Source organism: Lepidochelys kempii, chromosome 25 (assembly GCF_965140285.1).
Source record: "Lepidochelys kempii isolate rLepKem1 chromosome 25, rLepKem1.hap1, whole genome shotgun sequence".
In the NCBI taxonomy this organism is placed as follows: Eukaryota; Metazoa; Chordata; order Testudines; family Cheloniidae; genus Lepidochelys; species Lepidochelys kempii.
Window position 1 is genome coordinate 5,001,261 of NC_136404.1, and position 15,355 is coordinate 5,016,615.

Here is a 15,355-nt window from a genome sequence, read left to right on the forward strand (position 1 = left end):
GGGACCTCTGCTAACCCCCCTGGCCTATCACCCAGTGAGAGTTCAGCAGTCATTTGCATTTAAAAGCCAGCTTGGGAAATGTCTGGACTGTGCTTTCAGCAGGTCCCGGTGAGCATGGTGACCTGTTTCCTACACAGCACGTTGGACCGTCTAGATGGGGCCAAAGTTGTCATGGTTTCCATTGGGGGAGCCTTTGGGTACTCACGGGTGACTGTGCTTTGGAGTTGTTGAGGTGAGCGTAAATCAATACTGCAATGTTGCTGTGACCGGCCTCCAGAGCGATGGCCACGGCGTTATTCCCATCCTAGGGAAGAAAAGGAAAAGGGTTCCTCAGAGAGCTCACAGCGGTACAGTTTCAGTAACACAATACTGAGCATTCGGAGCTTTCAATGCCCTGGAACAGGCAGCAAACGCCAGGACCTGACAGGCTGGGCAAGTTACTGAACTTCTCTCCCAGGTAAAGGTCCGGGGGCCGGTATAAAGGATGGTGTGATGACATAGGAGACAGGTTCTAAATGGGAACCGGCATGGCTTTTAAAAAGCAGGGCCTGCCAGACCCACCTCCCCTCTTGATTTTGGCCTGGCCATGGAGTGCAGCTGCCGGCTTCAGTCGGGTTGGCCCCCTTGTTGTGGGCTGTTTGTTTGAAGGGGTTTGTGTTTCCATGTGCTTCCATGGGGCAGTTCTCTGGCCTGTGTTGTATAAATCAGACTATGGGCCCCTCTGGCCTTGCAGTATCTGAATGTTCGGGGCACAGCTGATCTTTACAATCCTTGGTTTCACGTGCAAACAAGGGCAAGCACTGTGCTTTATTCCCGGTTAGTCCATCAGGCAGCAGAAACACTACCTGAGGCTGGAGATGATCAATCAGATGCCATGTCGGGTGACTAGGCCAAGTGGGCGGTTTGCGAGCTCCCGACAGGCTGAAGTTTGTTCACATAAAAGGGTTAGTCAAACAATCACTGACAGCAAATACACGGGGAACAATCAAACCCTGTTTGTGGATAATTTGCAGGCCAACAAAGGGGAAAATCCCCAGCCCGGAGCAATTGACCCAGCTCTGTCATACAGGTGGCTGCACATCAGAGTATGCAGCATGATGCAGCAGTGGAGAGAACCCAGCATTGTGGTCCCTGGGGGTGAGTGGGGCAGGCAGTGACTTACGTTATCCACAATGGAGACTTCACAAGCTGGCTGGGCCAGGAGCAGCCTCACGGTCTCCACTCGCCCGTGCTCGCAGGCGCACATCAGGGCTGTGGAGCCTTCCTCGTCCTGCAGGTTGACGTCGGCTCCACAGGCCAGCACGGCTTCGACCATCTCCTGCCTGCCGTGGCTGACTGCCAGCATCAGCGCCGTCTGGCCAGCCTGCAAGCAAGGGGAGAGTGAGGGGAGCCGAATGCAAGAGGAGACTCAGAAGAGACCTGGCCTGGTCCCCTCCAGCTGGGAGAGGGGATATTAGTAGCAGCTGGACCTCTCCTAGATAGACATGTCCCCAGGACCCACAGACTCAGACTAGGCCAGAGGGGGTAACGACTGCAGGGAGAGGACGGGGACTACTCAGCCATGGCTCATGTGCCCCACAGGGGGAGGAGGGATTCTTTCCACTTCCCCGGGGTCTTCTCCCCCGTGGACCTGTATGTCTTTGCCCATCCCCCAAGTCTGCCGGTTACCCTCCTTCCCCCCAAGTCCTGGTTCCCTCGGGGCCCCATGCACGGAAAAGGGGCAGCATCACACAGAAGGCAAATCTCAACAAGGAACATGCTTGGTCCTGCCAGCGACAGAGCATGGGGTGCTCAGCACAGAGCACACGCAGGATCTGGTCCGCAGCTGCTGACAGTGACAAGCGCTATTTGGAAAGCTCTCGGAGACTCTGCAGTAAGCTGGCTTGGCTCGTGTTCCTGGCCCCGTGGGGAGCCGCCTGCAGCCAGCCTGTCCCACCCAGAGATCACGGGGTAAAACAAAGCTTGTTTTGGTCCAAAGCAGGAGTAGCTTCCAAAACTTAGGGCAACCCATCAGGGGACAGAAAGGAGCCATGCCACTCAGGTGAGCCGGCCCATCTGCTCACAAGCTGTTCTTTCCAACAGTGGAAGACAGTGGCACGGCCTGGGAGCTCAGCAGGGCTGAATCTGGGGGTTTCGAGTAGAGGTGACTGGGCTGCAGGGAGCGGCCCTGCTCGCGCTGACCTGGCTCGCCTTGGCATTGACGTTTCCCATGCTGAAGAGTCTCCTGACCACGTTCATATCGTCTTCGTGTTCCACCGAGGCCAGAGCGGCCAGCATGAGGGCCGTGTAGCCGGCTTTATTCTGATGGTCAACGTTGCAGACCCCTGCAGAAAGAGAAGTGGGGGAGTGCTGTAGACCCCAGCAGGCCAGAACGCTCAGCAGCAGAACTGCCCTCGGTTCTGATTCCAAGAGCTCGTCTCAAGTCAAGGCCTGCGGCTGCTGAGCTATTGCGCGCTGGGACGTCTGCTTTCTGCATGTGCGTTGGCTGCAGAGCACCTCACGCTGGCACTGCTGGGCCATGGCGCAGTCACCAGACTGCATGGCCCCACCCTTCCCAGGCGAGGGGTCAGACCCACTCGCCGTGGGCTGCTCTGCCGTTTGGAAAGGCCTCGTTCCCTTGACGCTGCCCTACGGTCCATGTTTGCTGGGCACGTAAGGCAAACCCAGCCCCCTCCTCCACAGCTGCGGTCTTGCGGGGAACCCCGTGCTGGGTTCCTAGGGCTGCAAAGGAGGTTTGACGTGCTCTGTGCAGCATGGAGCCCTGCGCGGCTCTATGCAGGGCGTGGAGCAAGACTGGGACGGGAGGATCTGCTGCTGCATGGAATGTCCTGTTCTGTTCCCCACCCTGCCAGGGGTGGGCCACGTCAGGGGCCGCAGAAGCTACTTCAGCTACCTGAGCTCATGACAAATGCCTAATGGCTGCACTGAACAGTGTTCTGCACAGGGACCCACTTTCACATGCCCCTGCAATGGCCACTGCCAGGGCTGCGTCTTGCACTCTGTACTCAGGTGGCACCTTGGACTGCAGGTGGGGCACGAATGAGGGCAGCGAGATCAGGCCCCTTGTCACAGCACAGACACCAACACCCCGTCCATGTGTTTGTAACTGCACCCGCCCTGCAGTGCCCATGGGCAGCTCTCCTGCATCAGATTCGACCACCGCAGGAATCTGCTGGCAGAGGAACGGGGGACCCTGGGATGGATGCTGAGGGCAGGGAAATGCTTGTGTAATAGGTTCATTTTCAGGCCTAATTCACCTGACATGTCTCTGTAACCACAGGGCACGGGCCAGTGACGCGTTCTACACCTCGAGCACAGGCTAGTTTCTCGGGCTAGAGCCTGGCCACTAGGGGGCGTTAGGAGAGGAAGGTACGGCTGCCAGGAGGAGGTGGTGGGTCAGGTCTCCCAGATGGGTGTGTTTCCTGGGAGGGCTCGGGAGCAGCAGCCAAGGGGAGCCCAGGGAGCAGGGCAGCTGTTGGAAAGGGATCCAAGGTCTCAGCTCCCGTCTCCTAATGCAGAACCCTCAGCTGAGCCATCCCCACTTCCCGGCTCAACAGGATTACACAGGGCCCCAGGGGTAAGCAGAAGGCTACTAACCAGTGTCCAGGAGCAGCTGCACGATCTGGAAGTTGGAGTGTGAGACGCTGTAGTGGAGAGCTGTGTTACCGTTCCCATCCGAGAGATTGACCACATGGGCCAGCATCCCCGGAGAGACCTCCGTGAAGGCCAGGAGGTGGTTGGCGACCATCTCTGGGACGGAGGACTTCTGGCTAGATACTCGGAACCACTCCTGGAGGAGGATGCTGCTGCTGGACAGCTGGGGAAGGAGAAGGGCAGGCCTCAAGCTGGGAAATGCTTATCTCCAAGTGAACGTGCTCATCAGCCAAAGCCCTTTCTGCTCTCAACACTTCCTCTGCTAAGTTTCACCCTAACACAAAGCCTGGGGAGCCAGCGTTCCCACGAGCAGCTGTGGCCCTAGGCTGCGCCATCCCCAGCCAAGTCCTCCCATTGCCTCAAATGCAAAGCAGTGCAATTCCTTACACCTCTCCCCCTCGATGACATGGCATGGATCCGAGCTGCACCAAGGCCCTGGAGGACAGGCCAGTGCTGAACCTTCTACACATGGCGCTAGGCATTCCCTGGGCTGGGAGTGGCCATGGACAGGAAGCCCCAGGAGGGAAGGCACAGATTTCTGGAGACATGGGTAGCAGGCAGCAGCTGGCTCTGTAACTGCCCGCAGGGCTTTCCCAGCATGCTGAGGGGATTGTGTGTGCTGGGTAAGAGAGCCCTGGATAAATCCCGTGGGGTTATGGGGATGCAGAGAGCACAGACTGTTCAGCCTCCAGTCTCTCAGGGTCTGTGATGCCTGGAATGTCAGGCTGAGCCCAGCCAGAAGGAGGGGTTAGTGACTCAGACCATGACTCCAAGGCTGCATGCAGCACAGAGAAGGACAGGGAGGGGTTGGGGTGGGATTCATAGATTCCTAGGCCAAAGGGACCCACGGTGATCATCTCATCTGACCTCCTGCATGACACAGGCCAGAGACCTGCCCAGAACAATTCCTTCTGCACTAAAGCAAAATACGCCCCCCAACACCCAAAGGGGCGCTCCGGGGCGAGCAGGGCGTCCAGCGTATGGCATGCAGGGAAACGACTAGTCTTCCATTGTCCTGGCTCACAGATCTTTTCCTCATGCTCAGTGTTGCCGATTATGGGCACCGCAGAAGTGACCACCTAGGGCAAGCCCAGCTGCTCCACCTCTCGGCACCCCCTGCTACTCACCACCTCTTTGCTCTTCACAGCACTGGGATGGCTGAGGTGGTGCTTCACAATTATGCAGGCCTCTCTCATCCTTGGGCTCAGTTCAAACCTGTGAAAAGCAGCAATGGGACGAGTTGTCTGCAGTGTTACCACAGAGAAGGAGGTGGCCTGCAGAACAGCAGGGGCAGGCCTCGAGTGGGCGCAGATGCTGGCTAACAACATGATCCTAGAGTTCCTGACGGACATGTGCATAAACATCAGGCCAGCTTCTAGCCATGCCTCAGGGTGCGAGGAGCAGCCAGGAACTGCTTTTCAATCTCTGGCAGAACAGGCTGGGGGGGGGGGGGGGCGGTTGCAGCAGTTGAGTTAGTTGCTCATTAAAGCACAAAATGGGAGGTGTGGGGCGGGGGGGAATTCATTAGCAACAGACTCAACAGGTTGTTCGGAGAAAAGAAAACGATCCATGTGCTGCTTCCAGGCATGAGTGGAGACAGCCATGACCTCTCCCTCCGCACGCCCTGGCAACTACCGGCCAGATGCATCGGTGGCTCCCCTTGCCAGCGGATTTCAGCACCTCACAAACATTCACAGATTCATCTGCTACTTCCCGCTTTGCAGACAGGAAACCGAGGCCCAGACAGGAGGGCCCACGGCTCCCCCAGGGTCACACAGGGAGCATGGAACAGAGTGAGGCATTGAATCAAAATGTCTGGGTCTTAGGCAAGTGCCAGAGCCACAAGATTATCCTTCCTCTTCTGCAGCAGGGACGCTCTCAACACTCAGGTGTTGGGCATGGGATTCTGAGACATCAGACATTGGTAACAGCCAGAGACTGGATCCCAGAGTAAAGGCACAAATATCTGATCCAGTGCAGCAGGGAGGGTCAGGCTAGACGGGTCAAAGGGCCGATCTGGATTCCTGCCTTCCTGGGGGGTTGCCCTTATTATTATGCCATTATTTCCATCATTCAGAATCCCATTTGTGTTCTGCGCGGGCCCAAAGGCTCCCGGACTGCAGCACTGAGGGAGCGTGTGTTTCAGTCTCTGCTTCCTAGGAGCTCCCAGAGAAATGACTACAGGCCCTAGCAAGCAACGACACCGGAATGGAGGGAGTGCCCAGCTGGGTTAGACCAAAGCTCCATCTAGGTTAGCGTCCCGTCTCCAACACTGGCCAGTCTCAGCTGCAAAAACCCTAAAGTGGGCAATTATGGTATAACATGGCCACAGCAGAAATGTCTTCCTAACTCATCATTTAGTGGTTGGCTGATGCCCAAGGGGTTTTTTACCCATTCCAAGCTTTGTGGGTTTTTTAATCCTAGCCAATGTGGATGTTCTCATAGAAACGTTGTATCTATTTTTTAATCCTGCTGCGCAATTGCCCTCAATTATATCCAGAGGCAGTGAGAGTTGTGTAAAAAGGAAGTCTCCCTATTTCCGTTTTAAATTTTCTGCCTTGGAGGTGTCTTTGTTCTTGTTTCAGTAGTGCCCGATCCATCTTTTCTGTACCATTCATTATTTCCTATACCCTTATCATGTTCCCTCTTATTTGTTTTCTGTCTAAATTACATATATCTTGCACCTTGCCATTTATGAATGGTTTTCCAGTCATTCAGGGGAAGGGCTGCACGGGGGAACACATGCTACCCCTTCTCAAAAGTACAGCAAGGCTCTCCTGGACACATGCTCCCCTGATTGCCCCTGGAGGACTTATGGCTTTTCTTGCTAGGAGCCTCAGCCAAGGGCAGTGCACTTCCTCCCTCTGGCCCTAGGAGCTGTTACAGCACCTTTAGCAAACTGGGCGCACCTGCAGATCAAAGGAGGCTTTCTTTGTGCATGCTTCATCACAGATTTCAAAGGGGCAGACTGCTAAACTGAAATCTGTTTTTTCCCCCAACAGAACAATGTCCCCAGAGTAGTTTGCACCCAGGCCTGTTTTCAACTTTCCACTGTTTTAATGAGACCCTACTCAAAACACCAAGCAGGGAGAATTCCCCCCTGCACCCCCCATAACACAGATACAGCTGGTAGAGTTTTGCTCCAATTTCCTGAAAGATTCACCTTCTAGCAGAACCCAACCAGGGCAGATGCCAGCCCCCAAGGGGGAATGTTTTACAAAGCTAGGAGCATGTGGAAATGGGGGGAGAATGCAAACTGTTTAGCAACCTTAGCTTCACCAGTTGCCACAAGTGATGGCTCTAACAGCCTCTGCAGGCAGCGCCCAGCTGGGAGATGCTGGCTTGCCCTGGGGTGGGGTGGGGTGGGGTAGGGTAGGGTGGGAGGATAAGTTTCAATGGCCGATCCATTTACTAACCAATTCAGCTGAGATTAGGGCTGGCCGGATTTTTTAAACTCAATTATTTTTCCTGTCAAAAAAATACAATTCAAATGTTTCACCAAATGGGTCCAGTTGTGGCCACAAAGAGTCAGAAACGAGATGAATGTTGTGGCTCTGTTTTGTGGTGTTCACTGGGGAGGGAAGGAATTTTCTATTGCAAAATTAGAACAAAATCATTTCTTGGACATTTTCGCAGAAATAAAATTGGCTTTTTTGGCCAGCTTGGGCCCAGATTCCCTGGACGCTGCTGAGAGGGAGATGTTTCTGTGGAAGGGGCTCTAGACAACTCCTCCTTCAGCCCCATTCCCCTCTGTTTCCAGGGGGTTTCGGGCTGGACCGCTCTCATATAACTGGGCCTTTCTGATGAAGCTTGGCTGCTGGTGGGTGCCAGGCAGAAATTCCAGCCCTGGAGAGGCTACCCTGCACTTACTTCTCTTTCACCTCGGTGGGGTCCAGGGCTGGTGCGCTCTCTGTCCCCAGTTTGTGCTCCCCTTTTCTCTTCCTCTGCTCTGTGCCTGGCTCTGGACCCTCCATGCTGCTCGCAGTCTCACCAACGTTCACACCAATCTCCTCGTCCCAGGTGTTCGCGTCGCCCTCCGCGTCGCTGTCAGAGCTGGTGGGTGAAATCTTCTCAGAGGAGCTGTCTCCACTGTCCTCCTCCTCCTCCTCACTGGACGTGCTCTCGTACCTGCCGTGAGGGAAAGCAGAGTCAGGGCACTGCAGTGAGATCTGCCACCTTCTCTCACGGCACCCGTACTGTGCAGAGGGAGAGCTGGGCTCACGCTGCTCCCTGCCCCCAACACACACATGGCGTGTTGCAATCAGGGCAGCTTCTTGCCCTGCTGTGGGACTGGGACGTGGTTTACGGAGATCTGCGAGTGTTGGAGCTTGCACCCTGGCAAGAGATGGAATGAAGGGCACGTACTCCCCGTTCAGCACCCCCACGAACTGCAGACTCTTCCTCCCGCCCTCGGCCTCGCTCTTTGGAAACCCATCCCGCTTCTTCATGATCGACTTCAGGGCGCCTGAGGAAACAGAGATGGGAAAGTCACACGGCGGAAAGCCCAACCTCGGCACAGACACAGGACCAGGGTCTTACTCCACCCCCCCCCAACCCCAAGTTCCTGGAAAGGAGTTTGGGTGGGGACGGGAGGCTGTCCAGGAGAGGCTGGGGGTGAGAACCGGCTGGGTTTGGGCAAGGAGGCTTCCTGCCCAGAGCCTGCTGGGCTGGGGGATTTGCCACTTGTAGCTCCGTCTCCCGCCCCGAAGGCCTGGAATTTGTTCTGCCTTTGTCTCACTAGACAGTAACAAAGCACAGGGGAATCTGCTGCTCCATCCGTCTGGACACCCCGAGCTTCAGCAGAGCCCCGGGCTCGGGCGGCGTCCTGCATGTGCCGAGGAGGGCAGCTCTAACCCACAGCACTCGGGGCTCTATTTCTCAATGGCTGCCTGCCCTGGTGTGGGAGCTCCTAGCCATGCCCAGGTCCTGTGCCCCCAAACACAAGCGCACAATCCCTGCCGCTCGTACCCCTCCTCCCCCACACAATGGCTCCACCTGTCCTGCTCTGCACAAACACAGCGCTCCCCCTCCCCAGCCTGCAGATCCTCACTCACCCCACAAACCTCTGGGCTGATTCACTGGGGCTGGAAGCACGTGGTTACTAGAATCGCTGTCACATGACCTATGATGAGCTCATCTGCCCAGATGCCTGATCAACACAGCCTCCTCTCAGGTTGGAAGGAGGGACCCTGGGTCTCCACTCACTGACACCGCTGAGTAGCTCCACTGAAGTTAATGGGACGGTGTCAAACCGGTGTGAGTGAGTGGAGAACCAGGATACTGGGGGTTCAGGCTCCAGCTAACAGCCTGGTTTCTGTCCAATTACTGCTTGAAAAGAAATGCAAATGGGCGTGTTCTGCCAGGGCCTGAGCAGGGGCGAGACTTGTCAGCAGGCAGCAGATGCTGGCGTAAGTGACTCACCAGGCCCAGGACTCAGAGGAGTGCTATTGTCCTTCTCCAAAGGCATTTCCTGTGGTGCACACATAGACCCGTGCACGCCTTTCCTGGAGTCCTGGGGAATTAAACGTGAACCTTGCTCCACTTCCACTGTCCCTGTCCCTCCCCGAGGCATGGCAGTCTTAGTGCCACTGGCGACGCCAGACTCAGCAACGTCCATCTGGTTTCCGCCTTCTCCGGCTCCACTGGGGGTTTGTTCAGTCTTATCACCAGCCACACCTTGATCGGTTTCTTCCATTGCTGCATCGATTCCTGCCTCTAGATCAGCTTGGGTATCCTTCTCTTCGTACTGGGCTGTTGAATCTGGACCTACAGCAACTTCTCTACTTTCCAAATTGCAGTTGGCTCCAATGCACAACATCAGTGATGAGCAATCCACACCCTTATCGATCATTTCCAAGTGGCTGCCCACCCCCTGGCTCTGCATTGGTACTGCAGCCTCTGCGTGTGCTTCTACCATCTGAGGCTTGGCCATTATTTCCTTATCTATCAAAGTTCTTGGCCTTCTAGAACAAACCTCTACTCTTAACTCCTCAAGCTCCTTAGTCGCGTCCTTCAAGTGCCCTTCCATCATGGTGATGACCTCTCTCTGGTGGCCAATCGTGTGCTGCAGCAGCTCCATTTCCTTCTCTGCTTCCGTAGGAAGCCCTAACAAGGACTCCACGACCCAAACTGCAGCATCCTTGGTCTCAGTCTCTTGGCCGACGGGAATCTCATGGCATGGCTTCTGAGATCGGTAGTAGAACACAGCCTCCTTCATGTTCACCTCATCGCCCACACCTACAGACTTACATGCTTTCTCCATGGTCCTTGCGGGGCGGGCAGCCGCACTGCTGGCTCGCACGTTCCTGTCCGAAGCAGACAATTTCTCAGTGAGTCTCCTTAATTCCGTGATTTTACTCGCTCGAGCCTTCACTGACTCTAGTTCCCTTTCCAGTTCCGCAGGAGCTTCCTGGCTTGCCCTGGCAACCCCTGCGCCAAGAGACCTGGGTGGAAAGCTGAAAACAGAAGCCTCGCTCGTTTCGGGCAGGGGTGGCTCCTGCAAACCCGCCATCAGCTTCTCCTTCTCCCGTTTCAGTTTGCAGATTTTCATTTCTAGGACTGGGATCGTCTTGACTTGTTCCTCCAGCTCTTTGAGTTGTTTGAGGGCAGCAGCCATCTGCTCCCGCACATGCTGCAAATGCGCTGGGCTGATGTTGGTGGCTGGGGTGCTCCTTCCAGAATTCAAAGGGCTTATTCTCATAGAGCCCGTCGGAGGTGTGGCTTGGCTGTCCCCATTTCCATTCGAAGGGACAGCAGAGGAGGAGTGTGTCTGGTGAAAAGAAGCGGTACTGGAGACGGAGATGCATGTTTTAGAGGGACTGCTGGGTGGCCCAGTCATCTGGGCACCTCTACTAATCAGCAAATGGAGCTGCTCGAGCTCTAACCTCCTACTTGTCTCTTGCAAGGTTTTCTCCACCTGGGGATTTTGCATGAAGGATTTGGGGGCAGGGGGTGGGAGGAGATTTATAACTGGAGTTGGAGACACGGGGTTGGAAGCCTGTTTGCTCAGGGGCTCTCTCATTTCTGAGGACCCAGACTGCGTTCTGATGTGTGGAGATAATAGGAGCACGTTCCTTCCCTCCTCGCTGGCCGTGGATGCCAGAGACTCGGTGGAGGTCCATCCACTGGTGTGGCCGCTGGGGCTTCTCAGGGAACTGGGCTGCTGCTTGGGCCCTTTCGCTTTCCGGTACAATGGCACCTTCTTGAGAGTTTGGCCACTCTCAATGTCATCGACATATTTCAGAAAATCGAGGTCTAGCAGGAAGCCGTAGGGGGTTTCCACAGAGTAGGAGCTCTTCTCCCCATCATCCTGATCTCTGTACAAGAAGGGGCCACCTAAATCTGTCAGGAAAGCCAAAGGGAAACCATTGGTACAGTCAAGAAAGACTAAGTTCGTCAAACCCATCTCCTGTCCCTGTCTCCAGAGGTGCTAGAACTAGGGGGGCTGGGGGAGGCGGGCTGCCACACTCCCTGGCTTGAAGCGATTTCCATCACATACAGAGTTTACAGTTCGGTTCAATGGCTCTCAGCACCCCCACTACACACATTGTTCCAGCACCCATGTGTCTGCATGTTCTCAGCTTTTCCTGCTGGACGCAGGGCGAGTGTTTGATGCCACAGAAAGTTCACGTAGGTGCCCAGACTAGACGAAAAGGCCTGGAGCTTTCTCACCTGGCAGAAGATGGGAAGCAGGGGTCTGGAATAACCCCAGGTGCCCTCTGCTCTGGACCCATGTGAGTGTCACACCCAAATTTGAGGGTGAGGATTAATTCAGGGTCCTTAAGAGGGAGGGGAAGCAGCCCGGTCAGTCCATGGTCAGAGGATGCTGAACTGGGGCACGTTCAGCAGGGACAGAGCCATGAGACAAAGTGACCTAGGGCCTGATTCAATGCCCATTGAGGGCAGTGGTGGCAATAGGTGTGGATCAGACCCAGAGAGAGGTTAGGAGTCTATGCTTCATGAAAAGGCCTTCACTCTGGGGTTAAGGTAGAGAGGAGCAGCGAGGGGGTGGTGGTGCCCAGCTCCCCATCCCTGCCTGGTGCAGCTGCCAGTCAAATCAGGTGTATGGCCCAGCCCCGGAGCATCTGAGGGAAACCCTCTGTCATCAGCACGAATGGACAGACAGCGAGGGTGTCTGACCCCCAGGGTCCACTCTCCACTTGACTCAGGTGTGCAACCCTCCCACTGGATTAGCTCTGAATCCCGACTAGAATGATTGTAGAGCTTGTTGGGAATTTTCTGCCACAGTGATTTTCTGAAACAAAATGCAGTTTCCACAAAGTTGAAGTTTTCAGTGGGAAAATCTTGATTTTACCAAAAATTTTCAATTTCCCATCAGTGATCAATCAAAATAAAATATTCCATTTTGTTTGTGTTTGACCCAAATCAGAATATTTCATTTCGTTGAACTGATCCAAAACAGGTCATTTCAAATCTGTTCAATAAAACATTAAAATGCATTTCCCTAAAGCACAGGGCCTTGTAGTTCAGCCTCTGCCCCCTGCGTTCTCTCTGATGAGCCAACCTCCCTGGAGGACTGCATCTCCCATAATGCAGGGTAGATTTCCCTCAGCCCAAGCTGTGTGGTGCATCATGGGAGATGTAGTCTGGACAGGGAGTCTGGTTCATAGGGAGAATGGGAGCATCAGGCTCCTGAAATCCCATGAGGCAATGCACCACAACAGGTCCACGCAGTTTCATGTTAAAATGACTGGAAAGAAGCATTTCGAGTCATTTGAACAAAGTGAAAGGATTCAACATTTCCAAATCAAAATTTCTCAGACTTTCCATTTTACAAAAAAGTTCAAAATTTCAACTTTTCATCCCGATTTGTGTGAAAACAAATGTTGACACACAGGAATTTCCTGCTGGGTAGAAATGCTGGGTTTTGCTCAGCTCTACCAACAGCCCACAGACAGATACGGCTGCAGCCAGGGGAAGCCTTACATAGGGGTGAACTGGGAGAAAGCCCAGGGTACCATTATAAACGGGGCATCTCCTGAGCAGGGATGCCCCTCCCCCTCCTGCTCTGCTGGTGTCTGCAGCCCCGCAGCTCCTGCCCCCTGGCAACTGTTCCTGGAAGCTTCCCATTTGCTGTACGAGGCGGAGGGAGGAGGGGTGCTGATGTCAGGGTGTCCCTTGCCCCCCACCTATGTACCCCATCTCCACAGAGCGGGGTGTGTGTCTGAGGACAGGGCTCACCAAGAGAGGGACGGAGCTGCTGGCAGCTGCTGCTGTGTCTGAAGGAACCTTCAGACTGATGAGTGCCGCTCTCTTAAAGGTCTCCCACACACTTCCCCAGCTCACACACGCTGTCTCTCTCACACTCATCGCCCCCCAACACATACTTATCTTGTTGTTGTTACTTGTTGGTACTTCCTGCAATGCACATATATTCTCTGTCATTTTATTCTTTCAAAGTGCTGTTATTTTAGTGTTTTGACTGGTCTGTGCATTTCGTCATTTTATTTCTTCTCTTTATGCTTTCATTGAATTCTTTGAGTAGTGAGGTCTAAAATGCCTAACCTGTCCTGGCTGGAGTAATTATCATTATTACTGTTATTATCATATTGTGCTTTGTCAGTCATTATTTAAAGTGGTACAGTCCAATAATAGTATCCTCCTAGAATGTAACTTTAGCTTGTACTAACCTTAGCAGTGCCCGTTTAAAAAAAATTAGCTAAACACAGAACTATAGACACTGGGCAGATGAAGGTCGCTTATTTTCAAATTGTATTTTTAGTTATATCTGTAAAATAACTTAAAATTTGCATGAAAATAAACGCAGTTCCAGCTCTGATACCAGTAGCAATGATAGAGTCCAATGTCAGTGAGTCACACACATGATTGAGACTGGTAAACGTAAATGCCAAAATAATTAGAAAATTAAATTCTCTTTCTTAATAAAAGAGAAAAAAACCCTTATCACATATGTTAAAATTATGTTTTTAGTGAAAAACAACTGACTACAGCAGATAATGGGAGTAACACAGATTTTAAGCGGATTTTATTTATTTTCATATATCTCTAATAAAGATAGTGTACAAAGTATCAAACGTGTGTTTCTGATATCTAAGTTAAAGCTCCAAAACGGATACTTCAAGGCTTGGGATTCGGAATATTTTGCAGTCCCTGGAATCATGGTTATAGTTTCCTCCCCCAAATCTGAAATGGTGCCCTGGGTGAGCCAGAAGGGCCATGGGCTCTGGCAAGATGCAGCCCCCATGTGATAGCGCAAAGCCACATGCCGAGCATCAGGCACCACAAGCCACAACCGCAGCGCAGAAAGGTGGCAATACACCATATGCCAGGCCACCCTTACCGCTGCATGGCTGCTGGTGGCGGCGTTGCCTTCAGAGCTGGGTGCCCAGCCAGTATCAGGCCACCCTGCCAGTGCTTAATTTGTGCCAGGGCTGAGGTCTCTTTCAATACAAATTAAACACTAGGGGAGGCAGCGGGGCCCAGAGGTAATGTGTGGGAGAGGGCGGGGGAAAGCCCAGGGAGCCTGTGGGGGCCAGGAGTGATGGGGGGTGGGGCGCCAAAATACAAGTTCGTCCAGGGTGCCATTTTCCCTAAGGCCAGCCCTGGCTGCAGCCTTGGAGGTGCAGACGGCTCTGATTAGTCTGCAGCCCCTGCCATTTGCATTCATGGAAGAGGTTGGTCACCCCCTTTCATCTCCTTCCGTGGGAAGGCAGGGGGTGCCCCATCTCTACATTCAGAGGTGAGCACTAGGAGAACACATTATCTTGGTACCCCTTAGGTAGGAGCTGCCTGTGTCTTTACCTGGGAGATTCTGGTTCAGGTGTATGGGCTGTGCCATCTTCTCTTAGGGGATCACAAAACCATAGACCAGCGGACTGCAAATCTGAAAAGACAATACAAGCGGGAGTGAATTCCCTCCTGGTAGATGGGTTGTGACTCTCAGCGGCACAGACTGGAAGGAAGCCCATCTATGCCACCCCAACTGCCCTCCCAGCTTCACACCCCAATTCCACTTCATACATCAAAACATCACAAAGAAACCCCAATCACAAGGAAACAGCCTCCCGCCACATCACACGGTGCAACCCACCTCCCTCACAAAGCTCTGTGCCCAGACAGACTCAGCGTTCCTCCTCCTGCAGAGACGGCCTCATGGAACACTCAACGCAGCGGGAGCCAGGAGCCTGCCTTTCCCACCCTCTGTCTTCCTTTCCCCAACTCCATTCCACAGGATTTCTCTTGGCTCCTGCCCTGGAAGTCTTTAGCCACCCCCCACACACTCTAGGCAACCTGCCTCAAAGCACAGCATAGGAGGGTTAGGGGAAATTGCAGCTAGACTCCACAATGCATTCTGGGGAACAGAGGGAAGGAGGAGACCTGAAGTGGAAACTTGGAAAAGAAAATATAACCTGAAAGGTAAAGGAGGAGAAGACCCTGCTCGGGCCCCTCCACCCTGAACAGGAACCAATTGCATCAGAGAAAGGGCAATCTGTGCCACGCCCCAGCTTCTGCTCAGGACTTGTCAGCTGGAGACCTTGAAGTAGTGTAAGGGCTGCTGGAGAGAGCACTGGACTGAGGCTCAGGAGACCTGGGTTCTAGTCCTGGCTCTGCTGCTAGGTGACCATAGGTGCATGTCACCTTTCTGTGCCTCAGTTTCCGCATTTATAAGATGGGGAGAATGACACTGACCTTATCTGTAAAGAGATCTATTGATGAAAAG

General features: G+C 53.7%; 1 protein-coding gene across 3 annotated transcripts in view; it reads right to left on the bottom strand.

The window, feature by feature from the left end:
- KANK3 (KN motif and ankyrin repeat domains 3) overlaps window positions 1-15,355 on the bottom strand; it is a 55,356-nt gene that overhangs the window by 7,646 nt on the left and 32,355 nt on the right. For all 3 annotated transcript variants that reach the window (XM_073323986.2, XM_073323987.2, XM_073323985.2), the window contains 9 exons: window positions 14,437-14,518; window positions 9,076-10,995; window positions 8,020-8,119; window positions 7,525-7,782; window positions 4,782-4,869; window positions 3,598-3,817; window positions 2,182-2,324; window positions 1,163-1,363; window positions 206-304 (listed from right to left, as the gene is read on the bottom strand). In XM_073323986.2, the coding sequence (XP_073180087.1) occupies window positions 206-304; window positions 1,163-1,363; window positions 2,182-2,324; window positions 3,598-3,817; window positions 4,782-4,869; window positions 7,525-7,782; window positions 8,020-8,119; window positions 9,076-10,995; window positions 14,437-14,473 (3,066 nt within the window). In that variant the 5' untranslated portion in view covers window positions 14,474-14,518. The remainder of the gene's footprint in view (window positions 1-205; window positions 305-1,162; window positions 1,364-2,181; window positions 2,325-3,597; window positions 3,818-4,781; window positions 4,870-7,524; window positions 7,783-8,019; window positions 8,120-9,075; window positions 10,996-14,436; window positions 14,519-15,355) is intronic.